Source organism: Eulemur rufifrons, chromosome 7 (genome assembly GCF_041146395.1).
Source record: "Eulemur rufifrons isolate Redbay chromosome 7, OSU_ERuf_1, whole genome shotgun sequence".
Taxonomy (NCBI): Eukaryota; Metazoa; Chordata; class Mammalia; order Primates; family Lemuridae; genus Eulemur; species Eulemur rufifrons.
In genome coordinates, this window is record NC_090989.1 from 155972840 (window position 1) to 155987727 (window position 14888).

General features: G+C 52.6%; 2 protein-coding genes across 2 annotated transcripts in view; both read left to right on the forward strand.

Moving 5' to 3' along the window:
• Positions 1 to 10281, forward strand: part of DOCK3 (dedicator of cytokinesis 3) — a 599641-nt gene extending 589360 nt beyond the window's left edge. The window contains exons 50-53 of the mRNA XM_069473668.1: positions 292 to 410; positions 1588 to 1675; positions 6170 to 6252; positions 7146 to 10281. Of these exons, the coding sequence (XP_069329769.1) occupies positions 292 to 410; positions 1588 to 1675; positions 6170 to 6252; positions 7146 to 7655 (800 nt within the window). The 3' untranslated portion in view covers positions 7656 to 10281. The remainder of the gene's footprint in view (positions 1 to 291; positions 411 to 1587; positions 1676 to 6169; positions 6253 to 7145) is intronic.
• An 806-nt stretch (positions 10282 to 11087) lies between these two features.
• On the forward strand, positions 11088 to 14888 carry MANF (mesencephalic astrocyte derived neurotrophic factor). The gene is made up of 5 exons (XM_069472043.1): positions 11088 to 11276; positions 11319 to 11514; positions 12202 to 12329; positions 13139 to 13280; positions 14432 to 14888. The coding sequence occupies exons 1-5, from the start codon at positions 11088 to 11090 to the stop codon at positions 14614 to 14616; spliced, it is 840 nt and encodes a 279-aa protein (XP_069328144.1). The 3' UTR covers positions 14617 to 14888.

Sequence of the window (14888 nt, forward strand, 5' to 3'; positions counted from 1 at the left end):
CTTCAGTTCTCAATTCTTCTCACCCTTTGCCTCTGAGCACGGTGAGGGCTCTGTCAGTGGGCCCACATCACCCCGGCCTGCAATGTGTCTGCCTCAACTGGGATTCCAGTTGCAGCCCCTACCACCATCCAGCCACCAGGCTCTGCTTCATAACCCCTGTGCTTGCTGAGCTCATCCTCACCCCACTGCAAGGGAAACCTAGCCTGGTTCCCCATCCCTGAGGCTGCTTGACTGCTGGGCCCTCCATCTGTGGCTTGTCATCTGTGCTTGATTGTTCTCACTTGGTTACAGGCTCTCCCTCTCTGCCAGATAAGTACCGCCATGCCCGGGAAATGATGTTGCTGCTGCCCACACACCGGGACCGCCCAAGCAGTGCCATGTATCCCGCAGCCATCCTGGAGAACGGACAGGTAGGAAACCCACCCTACTGACTGCCCTCTGCCACAAGTGTGTTGGCCTGTGCCTCCCTCGTGGCATTCACTGGGCCTTTGGCAGTGTCCTACAAGTCTCCCCCATTCTGCTGTAAGATCCCTCAGAAGACTGCTGTGCTCCTGGACAGGGAGTACAGTGAATCTGAGGACCAGCAATCCAGAGTACACGTGTGGGTAGGATGGCATAAGGGTTGGAACCAGCATTGTTTGTATGGCTATCTCTCCTTTTGGCCAGACTCCTGGACTCCTCATCCCTAGACAGTCTGGCAGAAGAAATTAGTTCTTTGTAGCCTGTCTCAAGAAGGCAGTGGTGTAGATGGGTCTGGAGGATGTCCTTCCTCCATATGGGTGGGGAGGGCATCCTCACGGGGAAGCTCTGCCTCTTTCACTCATGCATCCACCTGAAGCCCCTCACTACCTGCTGGGGCTGCTTTCTACACCAGCTCTCCAAATACTCTTCCTGGGGGCCTTGACCCAGAGCTTCAGAGATGAACTTCTTCCCCTGTGCAATCTGCCTCTGCCCTTCTATCAGAGTCCATAAAAGTCACCTCCAAGTGACTGTTACCTAGTCTCAGAGTGCCAGGAATTTCTCAGTGGTACCCCCCTGTGCCTGATTAGCCCTGCCAAACAGAGGAAATAGGTCTGCTTGGCAACCACCCATCAAAACAGCAGGTCCTGTCTGTGACTTGGCTTGGGTGCTGCACATGCTGTCCTTTTCCCTACCCTCAGTGCCAACGTGGGCCTGTCCAAGGCCTCTCCAGGAGGCTAAACCTGTCAGTGCTCACGGGGGAAGGGGGAGTGGGGTCCCTAAATCCTTTCTGCCAGTGGATCTCCCTGGCCAGACAAAAGGTTGCAGACAGTTAGATGCTTTCAGGTACTTATGCCCTGTTTCTTGGACCCTGCACAAGACAGCCTGGGTCCCAACCCATCCCACTGGAGGATGTTGCCTCAAATGTTGTGCATGGAAGCACTCAGAACCAGACACCTGGACAGTCTTCCCTCAGGCTGACATGGAATTCTCAGCACATCTCAAGTGTGAGCCATACCGCTGGTTTGATTTCCCCCTGTCTGATCTTGGAATGTCCTGGTTCCTGTGGCCCACAAGGTGCCTCCCTTATTGTTTTCACCCTCTGTGATCTTTTTCTCCTTTCCTCAGCCACCGAATTTCCAACGGGCCTTGTTCCAGCAAGTAGTCGGAGCCTGCAAACCCTGCAGTGATCCCAATCTGTCTGTGGCTGAAAAAGGTATTGCTCCCCTTCTCTAGGTGGCATTCCCCCATGTCTGTTCCCATCCTGAGTGTCTGACTCTTGTCCCTGAGCAAGTACGTCCACACTACAAGACCAGCTGGCCAGGGCTGAGCCATACTCCAACACCTAGATCTGTCTGTCTAGAGTTCTGACCAGTTTCTGTGTTCTCTGTTTAACCCGTGTCTGGCTTGATGCTGAGGTTTAAATCCTGTTAATTGTATCTCTCCCTCCCCAGGGCCTACATTCAGAGAGGCCCCAGTTGCCACCTGCTCTGAGCCCAACTTTATGAAAACTTAGGCTGCTATTTGCAAACTGTGGGCAACCGCTTTCCTAAGATTATCACAACCAGCCCCAGAATTTAGCAGATCCTGTGGCCTCTTTGGTCCCTCTCAACTTGAGCCCTCAGGGATCTCTCCTTTAAGCTCAGGTCAGGTCTATGGCCAAATAAGCCCCAGGAGGAATGGAAAGAACATGCCAGTTTCCCAAAGACAGGGTTCTCCAAATGAAGCCCTGGGTGCTCCTAAAGGAGTCCAGTCCACTTGTAGCTACTCTGGCCAGCAGCTGCTATGAGTCCATCTTCTACATTGCAAGGCCATTAACCATACATGAGACTGAGCAGTCCTCCTTAGAACTGAGGCTGTTTAGACAGTGGCATTTTACTCCTGCAAGCTGATTGAAGAACCAGACTCAGGCCTATATGGCCCTGGCCTGAAGCCCTAGACACAGGGACCCGAGTCAATTTTAACACAGCAATACCCAAATGGGGACAGTGTTGAGCCTTCCTGCCACCCAGAACCTGGCCCCATAGGTTCTCCCCTCTCTTCCATCTATTGGAGTTGAGGGGACACTCAGTTCCCACCAATACAGCATGCTGTCCCCCATACCATCAGAACATGTCTCTCTATAGCTGTCAACATGTCATTGTTGTACCTGCTCACCAACTGCTGTTTGCTGTCCCCACTGTTATTACTCCTCGCTTATCATGGAGGGCAAACCTCCGTGTCCTCTTTAAGGAGACCAAACACTGGGTCCACAACCTCAGTGCCTGGAGGGCATTGGTGCTGATGTTCAGCCACAAAGGGCCTGAAGATGCTGGCTGAAGATGCCTTCCTGGCCTCAAGGCTGCACACCTCGAAAACATGCAGCTTCTTGGACTCCTGCACCTATGACCCAAAACGGAACGCACTTTTGGCCTGGAGGGCCAGAATACTTTCATTCACCTGAGATGCAGCACAATCTCAGAACCAGCCAGGGGCCCACACAGGCTCAGAGCTCAAATGGATGCTGGTGGCCAGACCAGAACCCTAAGCTTGCTGAACACAAAACAACTTCAGGCCTCAGGCCAAGCTGCAGCAAGGAGCTGGACATGCCCACCCCAGTTGTTGGAGAGAAGGAGGGTTGTCTCAGAACAGAGGCTGAGCCCAGAGCAAGTACATCCACACCACAAGGTCAGCACTTAGTGGGCAGCAAATTAGACACTTGCCTAGTGGAAACAGATAGACCAGAGTGATAGCTCCCTAACTCTCTGCCTCCAGGGCAGGAACTATATATATTTGCCGTCATTCTCTTGTCAGTTGGGGTCCTGAGTCCCACTTCTCACTTGCAGGTATACTCTCTTTGCCAGGCAGTGACTCCCAGACAAGGCGAGCCTACCCTCAGGGCCATGGCCTATGCACTGGGGCCCTCAGGCCAGTGCTAGACAGTTAACACTAAGAGAAAGGCAATAGGACACAGTGGGCATCGCTGATCACTCCTCTTCTCCTAGGATAAATCATTCTATGTTGGCCTTCCCAAGAGCCCCGGTGCACTTGTGCTGCATGGCAAAGGTCCACTGGCCTCACTGCTCACAGACGTCAGGCTACAGCATGAGCCTGATGGCTTCTGGTTCACATGGAGTAGCTCAGGCAGGCGCCCTTTGGTAAACCATTACAGCCTTGCCAGCTTTCTTCTCCCACAGCCTTCCTGTCCTAGAGTTCCTTTGGGGCCTTGTGGGTGAACTTTTGCAGCCCCACAATTCTTCTAGGGATTAGCTGTACATCTTAGATCCTGGGCTATTGCAACCCCTTTGAGGAAGCTGCCCAGACCCATTTCCAAGCTTCTTAATTCCCTGATACTCAGTGGCTTTTTATGGAGAAGATGCTTTTCTTTGGGGGAACAGAGAACATCAGTGCTGAGGACCAAAAAGCTCACGCTGCATCTTGGAGAGAGCATGGGTGATAATGGGCCTGTTCTTGGGGTGTCTCAGGCTCTCTGAGGAGGCCATCTAGTGCTCATCATATTCAGAACTCTTTCTCCCTTCAAGCAACAGCTGAGTGCCTGCAGGATGCCCAGTTGCTGCCATGCCTCTCCTTCCTGCCACCAAGCCAGCATCAGCCATGCCATGAGCAATTCTCCTTAGAACGAGATTGTTCAGATAGTGTGGCCCTGTGTTCTGCTGTAAACCTGCACCAGTTCCCGAGCAATGAGCAGATGGATGTCACCACCTTATCCCTGGACTGCTGTGGGTCTCAGGTCCTCTTAGCCACATCCTCCTCGAAGGCCAGACTCCAGCTCCTTCCCTTCTGGAGTCTCCAGCTCTCATAAGGCCCTGGAATTCTCCACTCAGTGCCTGACCAGGAAGAACCCAAACCCCAGCTACCTCAGGCTCAATGTAACTACCACTGCCTTAGAACAAAGCCAGTGGCTAGGCACCTGCATTGTGAGCTGCTTTCCTGCTGCTGATAGCCCAAAAGAGAGATTGGGCTTGCCTGGCTCCATCAGAAAGAGGACATATTTCTTCTCGCTGCTGTTTGTTCTACAGGAGGCCAACAGGATTCACATGTCTCCTGCTGCTCTTGCAGAGTGGCACCCCTTGGTCCCCAAGGTCTAGCCATCTCTCCTCTCCTCTCCCTTCCTGCAAAGTCTCTTACCCCCAACTGTGGCCGAGGGGTCAGTATTCAGGCACTGGACTCCTTCCTTAGCATAGAAGGGCATTGTGCCTCCCTTTGTCCTGGGCCCACTCTACCCTCCATCCATGGCATGTGGGTACCAGGAACTGGGCTTCTCTAGATGACCAAAGGCACCCATTGGCTCCACTGTCATGTCCCTCCTTCCTCTTGAGAAGCAGTGGGTCCAGCTAGACCTGGGCTGCAATTCCTGGGCTTTACACTTTCTTCTAGCAGGTACATTGAATACCTGTCCTTGGCTAGAAAAACCTCCCGTGTACCTCAAATCCAGCCAGTAGGCATAGGAGGAACAAGGAATGGGGCAAATTTGAACAGACCCTTTGTAGGGCCATTTCTTATGGAGCTCCTGCTCATTCCCTGGCCATGCACCCAGCTCTGGAAGGAAGCAGTCTCTACTTCCCACTCTTCTTGCTCCCTACTTTTCCCACTGAATCTGGGCAATAGGAGAGTCCTGACTCTTGACCTCATTTAGCCACAGAGCTCTATGGCCCATGCTTTCTCTGTATTCTCTTGGTCTCAGCCTGTTCCACCCTCCTCTTCCATCCTCTTTTGTTTTCTCTTCTCTTCCTGGCAAATCCCAGAGGCTGCATATGTTTACTTCTTGCTTCACTTTCCTCAGCTATCTCATCCTGAATACTATTAGACATCAGCTCACTCTGTTGTCATCCTCTTAATCGGTTTCAATCCCTGGCCACTCTCCCCTGTGGGCCATGGTGCCTTGCTTGGCCAGTGTTTTTAGTTTCAGGGGCTGGCATTCCATTCTCACGTGTGCTAGATACATAGTGCACACCTGAAGAATCCACAGGCTGCAGAATGGGCTTCTCCCAGAGGGTGGCTCAAGAAGTAATCTCCCTTCATGCCATCTGTTTCCACCCTCAGTGGTGCCAGCAACCCCCAGCAGCTGGAGCCTGGATAGCGGAGCCCGAGAGGCCCAGCCCTTCCCGTCTGCCCACATCCTGGCACCCCCAGTGCCTCCCCGAAGCCTGCTACATGGTAAGAAGACCTCTAGTGGGTTCCCCAAATAGTCCCTGGTCTCAGACTCTGCTCAAGGGCCAGGGCAGCAGCTATCCAGGCTAAGAAGATGGGCCATTCTCTGGGATGACTCAGCCAAGGAAAAACGTCCCACCACAGAAAGGATCCTGCTGGGCTTTGGGGTCAGTGAGGTTTCTGAGTACAGCAGGTTAGCTCAGGAAGGCCATCCCAAGGAGGGAGGCTGAAGACAGTGAAATTGACTGTTCCACGCACACTGCTCACCAGCCTGTCATCGCCTAGCTGTGGGCTAGAGCTGCCACTGCCGGCAGCCTCTCGTTCCACAGGCTCTGAAGCACTCGACTTTCCTGACCTCTGTGTGGAGTAGGTTTCTTTTACCCCAGCAGCCTGTGTTTTGCAGAATGCCAATGTAAAGAGAGGTTTTTTTATAGCCCTCAATGCTGAAGGGTCCCTAGGCGACTCTTCCCATGCCTTCCCAGTTGGCCCAGCAAGTTGGTGCTGACATGCAGCCTGAGTAGGGCCCTCAGCTGAGACTCTGGTTCTGTTCCCTTTGCAGGTCATTACTCCCTACACTTTGACGCTTTCCACCACCCCCTGGGTGATACCCCCCCGGCCCTCCCTGCCCGGACCCTGCGCAAGGTAATGTACTGAGGCGGCAGCCCTGCCTGATGAGTCATCTATCTCATCTGCTCTAGAATCACCCGCGGGGTCTACAAGAAGAACCTGAACCCTCCCCTGCTCCTCTTTCCCCAGCCTGGCAGAAGCTGAGGGTGGCCAGAGCCACACTTGAGCTGCAGGTGAACAATGTATCCTGCAGCAAATGATACGCAGGCAGGGAGATCAGAGGGTCCTGGAAAGAGCAACACACTGTACCAAGGGCGTGTGAGCAGAGCACTGAGAAACCAGGGGGCTCTCTGCCAACACCACAGGGTGTCGATGCCCCATAGTTCACCATAGTACACCATAGTTCAATAGCTAAATAAGCATTCCTCTGGTGGATCGTAGAGCATTGAAAACTAGAATTCAGTAAAATCAAGAAGCATCAGGCACCAGAGCTTTATTAAAAACTCACGAGGGTAAAACTTAAATCCTGCCTGTTAATTTTTCTGCAAATTGGAAAAGACTGAGTCTACCACAGATTTTCACAGCAGAATACACTACTGTGGTCCATGGCCCACCAGGGATTTTTCTGCCCCCACCCCTGACCCCAGCTAGCCTGATGACCCAGCCCTTCTGTTAGTACCACAGAGCCACAAACAGCAGCCTGGGACCTGGCCCCAGGGGGCACCAATGGCCAGTGGCCAGGACAAGACCATCTTTGGCCACAGAAATGCAGATGATTCTGGAGTTCCACTGGCTTGCTTGAGGGTGTGGGGAGGAGCTAGGGGCTTGCTGCTGAAGAAACAAGAAACATACTGTTGATGAGGGTTATTTTAAAGTTCCTTCATAAGCAGGCTCTTGGTCTTCTGGCGGCAGGCCAGTCAGCCTCTCTGGAGAGAGGGATTCTAACATGCCCAAACTTTCCTTCACAGTCTCCTCTGCACCCCATCCCAGCCTCCCCCACAAGCCCCCAGTCAGGTCTGGACGGCAGCAACTCCACACTGTCCGGCAGTGCCAGCAGTGGCGTGTCCTCCTTGAGTGAGAGTAACTTTGGGCACTCCTCAGAGGCCCCACCTCGCACTGACACCATGGACTCCATGCCAAGCCAGGCCTGGAATGCTGACGAAGATCTTGAGCCGCCCTACCTCCCTGTCCACTACAGCCTCTCCGAATCCGCTGTCCTGGATTCCATCAAGGCCCAGCCATGCAGAAGCCACTCAGCCCCAGGGTGCGTCATCCCTCAAGACCCCATGGACCCGCCTGCGCTGCCACCCAAGCCCTACCACCCCCGCCTGCCAGCCCTGGAGCATGACGAGGGGGTGCTGCTTCGCGAGGAGACTGAGAGGCCTCGGGGCCTGCACCGCAAGCCCTCACTTCCTCCTGGGAGCACCAAGGAGGAGCAGGCCCGCATGGCCTGGGAGCACGGCCGAGGGGAACAGTGAGGGGCAGGGAGGCGGCTGGGACACCGCCCTCAGCGAGCAGCTTGCCCAACCACTCCAGGTCTGAAAAGCAAGTCCCCCCAGGGAGCTAGAGGGGCTTGGCACTCAGGAGAGAACCACCCCAAGTCTCCGTTCTACTGCCGTGAACTCATGTGTTGCCATGTACAGAGGCTGCAGCAGCATGAAGGGTTGTGGCTTCTCTTTTATTTCATTTTTTACATTTCCATTTTTATGGGTTTTCCTTTCTTTATGCAGTAGATGCTTTCTTCCTCCTGCGGTTCCAGACATGTGGAGCTATATGGAGATATTGCACAGACAGAATTACTTTGCCGCACTGCAGGGCCCAGGAGCAGGAGCCCAGGCCCTCCCTCCAGGGAAGAGATGCACAGAATGGAAATTGCACTAGGGACCTCTTCCTCTGCTGTATGAACAGAAAAGTTCATGGTTGCATTCAGGGATTGCAAGGACCACATGGACTACATGTCACTGGTGGATAAAGGGGCTACAAGCCGTTTTGCACAAATGCCTGCCCACCCTTCCATCCAGGAGTGTACAACTGAGGGGCTGGCCGGGCCAACCTACTGGCTGAGGCATGTGACTGGCCTAACTGCATGCCCAGGGCACACTGCCAGGCTTCCATGGGCTGGCCATCTCCTCCTACTCCACTTTGGATTCTTCTTTCCATCACTTTGATTTCTGACCATTCGCTACCTTCTACTCTTGATACATCTCATACCCCACAGGAGCCCCCATGGCAAATAGATATGCAAGGGTTATTTCCCACCCTCTGAGGCTTGAGTGGAGGTGCAGAGCCAGAGGGGCTACCCTAGCCACCTTCCTCCTAGGGGGAGCTGAGCACATTCCCATGTGGTAGAGAGCCTGGTTTGAAAATGAGGCTGTGGTGTGGCAGGGGCCGGAAATCCTCTAAGCTTTCAGAAGCATCCAGAATACCTGCCATCAGCTCCTGAATCAGGGATTTTCAGCACTACCTCTGAGCCATGGGGTTGGCTGCCCAGCCAGGCTTCCAGGCCCTGAGGACATGTGGTCAGGTTCAGCAAGCTCCAGTGTATAGAGTGTGGGAGGGAGCTTCTCCTTTTGGAAGCAGATAGCCATGCAAGTAGAATTGTTATCTCCCAACTGGCCAAGTAGAGTGCCCCCTGCTCCAGGCCCACTGGGGACCACCACTCAGGGTTCGAGGCGGGCAGGAGGGCAGTTTCTCCAGCCTCCCCAGTCTGTCAGGCAGAGCGCAGTAGTGTCTTTATAGGAAACTCTTTCAGGTCAGGGCACTAATTTTCCTCTGTTTATTATTTGGGGGTATAGGGTGGGTGGGTATAGTAGTATTTTACCAGGGTGCTTCTAAGTTACTTTAAAAAAAATATATTGTCTACAAAAATTTTTTTTCTTTTATTTGCTTGAGTTCACATCAGTGATGGTCACGGCTTTGATGGTCACAAGGCTACCTTCTCCTTGTTGAGCAGGCATGTTGCTCCCCAGTTCCTCTTCTGCTGGCCTGCCTGACCTCCATGGTCAGGCCCTGGGCCCTAGTCCCTCATCCCTTCTCCATAGCCCCTCTTTCCAAACAGAAAAGGCCATGGTCAGGGTGTTTTTCCCTTGTAAACAAACACTTAACTTGTTTAACAGAAATGCCAGCAAGTAACCTATTGGGAAAGGTGGAGGGCTGAATTACCTTTACGGTTTCTGGGGAATTATCACTAATGTGGGTCCTTTCTGATACCATCTGCAAAGTGGAGCAGAAGGCTGCTGAGAGTGTGGTAAGTCATGGCAGCCCCCAGCTCAAAGGGCAGGCCTGCTTCTAAGCCTAGATTCACTTGCAAGCTTCAGTCTCTGGACCATCTGGTGTTCACAGATGTTAGGGTTAGGGGCCAGCTTTGGATTTGATTCTTAGATAGGAGGGCATCTTTAGATTTTAAGGCTTCTGAACCTCAATCCCTGGACCAGGCAGTCATCAAAGAACAGTTAACTTCTCCACTTGGTGACACAGGAGATAGGGTGGGGAGGGGTGTGTGGGTTCATCTGGCCTTGCTTTGTGCAAGGGTATGCACACAGTATGTTTTCCCTCTCCATTTTCCCTAACTGGATGAAAAGGACACATTCTGAATCCCTTCTGTTAGAGAATCAGCCAGTCTGAGGGGAAATGGGAAGCCAGAGATGAGAATCCTTTGAAAAGATTGTAAAATACTGATTTTCATTCTTTCAAGCTTATTTGTAAATATCTATTTGAATGCTGTGTATTTGTACAGGAATTTGAGCAAAAAATGTATAGAGTGTGATGTCCAACTGGTATTCAGCCCTATAAATGTGTTTTTAACCTCTGGCATTCTGTGCTTATTTAAAACAAAAAAACTTCTAACCATTTCTTTTGTGTATTCATGTTTAAAGAAAAAGTGATTTAAAATGATCTTACCTGTACCAGAAAAGCAAAGTTAAAAAAAAATTTGTACCAATGTCCCAAGAGGTATTTTACTGTATATATTGTGGTAGCATGTTCAAAATCCAAGACGTAATGTGAATTTTAGATGTAAATATCTGCCACTTGACTTTTTCCCCCCTTTCCCGCTCCCTTGACTGCTGTGATGTGAATTAAAGATGAATACCTGACACTGATCCACTGAATTCACTGAATGGGAGCAATAGATGTGCCCGCCTCCAACCCTTGTCGCCGGGCTCCAAGCCCTCCTGGCCCCATAGCCAAGCCCTATCTGCACTGAACAGAGCCAACCCTTTCCGCGTGAGGGGAGGCAGCCAAGCCTTGCACTTGAAAGGGAGGCAGCCTAAGAGGAAACATCCTCCAGTGCTTGTCTGCTGACCTACGCAAGAGACCCCATACAGTAAAGCCCTCGGCAGCCAACGGGCCTGAGCGCTTCGCTGGGAAGGAGGGGGCGGGCCAGCCACCTCGGCCACGCTTCCGGAACTGGTGAGGAACTGGGGAGCTCTTCCAGGAGTGGGGGATAAACTCCACAAGCTCCCCTGACATCCCCACTCTGAAGCCATCCCAAAGCCTCGGCCGTAGCCCTGGCCGGGCGCTTCCCTCAGAAGTCTAGGGTGGCAACCCGGTATGGCCGGCCTCCATCCCTTCCTCTGGCAGGTCCTGCAACCGGAGTCTGTCCGCCCCGCAGGTCTTCTCCTGCCAGCCCGTCCAAGGTGGGCTCTGGCCAGCCGGGGGCGAAGCAGGCGGGCGCCTGAGCCTCGCAGACGTTTCCCAAAGGGAACGCCTACGTGGTGGCTTGACAAAAGCAAAGAAACATCTGAGCCTTGCCTGGGGCGGCCCGCCCTCCCTGCCTACCCTATTGGGTCGCGGCTGACCCCAGAACTCTTGACCTGTGCCACGAGTTGGGGCCCTGGACGAGGAGATCCGCACGGTTTTCAAGGCGGGCGCGGGGCCAAGCGCAGGGAGTACGCAGGGCAACGCAGCAGATGCGGAGCGGCGACCCCTCCGCCTCAACGAACACGGCTGCCCCTACCCAAGATGGCGGGCCGTACCGCTTCCGTTGCGGCCGTAGCCGCTTCCTGAGGCCGGCCCGGGTTCAATCAGCTTCGGACAACTGTCTACGGCTGAGACGGCATCAGCCAATGGGGAAGGGCAGCGTGGAGCCGCCCGTCTGGGCTCCGAGGCGCGTAGACCAATAGGAACGCGGTGTCTGGGAGGGCGCGGGGGTCTCCCGCCAATGGGGAGCTACGGCGCGCGGCCGGGACCTGGAGGCGGTGCGGCGCGGCGGGTGCGGTTCAGTCGGTCGGTGGCAGCGGCGGCGGAGGAGGATGTGGGCTGCGCACGGGCTGGCGGTGGCGCTGGCTCTGAGCGTGCTGCCGGGCAGCCGGGCGCTTCGGCCGGGCGACTGCGAAGGTGCGCGGGGGCCAGGGACTGCGCCCAACCCATCAAAACCACCAGACGGCCAGGCCCGGGCGGGCGGGGGCGGCAATGGTGACCGGTCCCAGCAGGGCCCGCTGGAAGAAGGGCAGACGATGGGCCTAGAAAACATTGGTCCCATGAAAAAAAGTTGAGATTAGATCATGCTGAAAATTTGGCCTGAAATCTGCATCACGCCAGCGGTTTTGTTCCTTCTCACCACTGTCCAGAGGCTCCTGGGAGCGTCCCTGTCCCGGGTCGGGGACCCGAGGGCTGTCCGTTGGGATCGCGAAGCTGGACCTCGGGGTTCGGTGTTGTATTTGGAAATGAGCAGCAGCAGCATCTTAATCGTTTTTCTCTTCATCCTCCAGTCTGTCCATTTATGAGGTCACAGTGAGTCCCGTCTCAAGGACACGTGTTCAGTTCGGGCTTAAACTTGATGAAAGGAGCAGGGAGAAGTTATATATGAGTCATTGGAGTGATGCTCTTTCCCCTTATATTCTGGGTGTACCAGACCCAGCAACCTAGAACTGGTTTCTTTCCAGCTGAGAAAAACCAGTGATGGAAAAACTTACCTCTAATGATCCATCTCTGTGTCTCCTATTAAAATTGGTAACAGAGTTCCTTCCTGGTGGATTAGGGACAATTTGGTAATTGCTGAGCATCCTCCCCTCTTTTTTCCAGTTTGTATTTCTTATCTGGGAAGATTTTACCAGGACCTCAAAGACAGAGATGTCACATTCTCACCAGGCACTATTGAAAAAGAACTCATAAAGTTCTGCCGTGAAGCAAGAGGCAAAGAGAATCGATTGGTGAGTAGCTGACCGTCCCCAGCTAGCCCTGGCCCATGTTTAACCCTCTGCTCCATGGGCTTCTTGACAAGAGGCCCTGCCCACGTCTCTATTCAGGAAGCCAGCTGCTCTGTCCATAAATTAATGTGGGACCAAAGTGCTTTAATGTCCTTCCCCAAGTAGGCATGTATTTTGCAGTTGTGATGTTTTTTATCCTGTTAGTATTTATTAAGCACCTGCTGTCTGCTAGGCACTAGGGATACCTGGAGAGAGAATTAACAGGCAAACAAACAATGCAATATATGAGTGTCATGAAGAAAATAGACCAGGCTCATTGGTGTAGTGGGCGGATGCTGACTTTTAGTGAGCGGTCAAGAAGTATCTCTTTGAGGAAGGGTCATCATCAAAGTAGGGGTAAGAGTATCCCAGGCAGAGGGGACAGCCAGTGTGAGTGGCCAGAGGCCAGAGTTTTGCATGTGTGAGGACAAGAGGTGACAAGGTGCCCACAGGGTAGACCAGAGCCCAATTGAGGACAAGTGCCCTATTAAAGCAATGGCTTTTCTAGCTTTAATTTCCCTGGCAGTCTCTGGTTTGTCTATTAAAGGTTTGAACCCTGGTGACTCTTAAACTCATTTAGTGGCTGTCGGCTCTGGGACTGAGAATGTGTTAAGAGCCCAGAGTTGACACTAACTGAATCTGACTGCCAATACAGGCAGGGCACCAGAAAAATGAGGCCCTGGCAGAGAACGAGTTTGGGGACATCTGTATGTTTTGGAGGAGATGGCTCTCAAGTGGCACTCCGTAAAGGCCATCGTCCTTTCTTCCTGCAGTGCTACTACATTGGGGCCACCGATGATGCAGCCACCAAGATCATCAATGAAGTGTCGAAGCCCCTGGCCCACCACATCCCTGTGGAGAAGATCTGTGAGAAGCTCAAAAAGAAGGACAGCCAGATCTGTGAGCTAAAGTATGGTGAGTGTGGCCAGGCCTTATTTAACAAACACTGTGCACCTTTTGTGGCCTCCGTGTGTACCTTCTGAGTTTACTTTCCAGCTGGGAGAGGAAGGTGATAAACTAGAGCCATGAGTGGGTTATATCATGTGATATATGGTGCTAAATGCTGGGGGGATCTGGCATGGAAGTGGGTGGAGGTCAGAATAGGCCTCATTGAGGAGGTGACATTTCAGCAAACTTTGAAAGAAGTGAGGATTGACCGAGATGCCAGCTAATGGAAGAACGTTCCAGGCAGAGGATACAGGCAGTATAAAGGCAGCCAGTGGTAGTACGGCTGGCAGGTGGGCAGGTCACACAGGGCCTTGCAGGTTGGTGAGTACTTTGGCTTTTAGTCTAAGTGAAGCTGGGAGCATTAGAAGTTTTTGAGCAGAGAAGGGACATGATCTGACTTGGGTTTAACAGGCTTGTCCTGGCTGCAAGCTCTGAAGGCCCAATGTTGTTTATTCTGAAAAGAAACACTATGTCCAAGTAGGGAAGCCCAAGCATCATACTTGCTGAATCGGTCTCTGGTTACACATAGTCCCAATCTTCAGAAAGAGTTAGGGCCTTTTCTGCAAAATTTAAACGGCATCGTTTTTTTTGACATGAATGTCCAAGGGTCTCTGTTCACCCACTTGTATCAAGAATGCCTGGTCTTTTAAGAGTGATCCTGGTACAGGTGGTTCCAGGTCACTCTGTGGTCACAAGTGATCACAGAAAGTAAGTTCCTGAGTCAGGAGCCTGACCAGGGCCTGTACTGGGAAATGGGGACTATAGGATCCATCTGCTCTGTCACCAGCCTAGAGCTGCCGTTCTACAGTGACTCTGTAAGAGGCACCTGGGAGATGGGTGCTACTTTTCTCCTATAAGGACAATGGAGCCTCTGTCCCTGTCCTTGTTCACACTGCATGTCTATAGTGAGCACTGACAGCATGAGGTGAGCCTTCCTGATGAAGGGGCCAGTTCCCCCTCTTACGGGCAGTGGGTACTGACACACCTCTGTCGGGAACTCTATCCTCCTACAGCCTCTAGGGCTGATTTGGCCACGTAAGGGGTGACCTATCCTGGGACTATTGGGGAGCTGTGGCTCCTCCCACTCAGCCAGTTACTCTCCCTGTTCTCTCCTGCAGATAAGCAGATCGACCTGAGCACGGTGGACCTGAAGAAGCTCCGAGTCAAAGAGCTAAAGAAGATCCTGGACGACTGGGGGGAGTCGTGCAAAGGCTGTGCAGAAAAGTCTGACTACATCCGGAAGATCAATGAACTGATGCCTAAATACGCCCCCAAGGCAGCCAGTGCACGGACTGATTTGTAGTCTGCTCAATTCCTGCTGCACCTGAAGGGAAAAAGCAGTTCAGCTCTCTATGCCCAAAACAGCCTTTTTGTAATTTATTTTTTAAGCGGGCTCCTGACAATACTGTATCAGATGTGAAGCCTGGAGCTTTCCTGATGATGTTGGTTCTACGGTGTCCCCATGAGGGGATTCACTTCCTTCTGTTGCTGGTTTACTCTAGGACTTCAAAGTGTATCTGGGATTTTTTTATTAAAGGAAAAAAATTTCTAGCTGTCCTTGGAAATTAAAGTGAA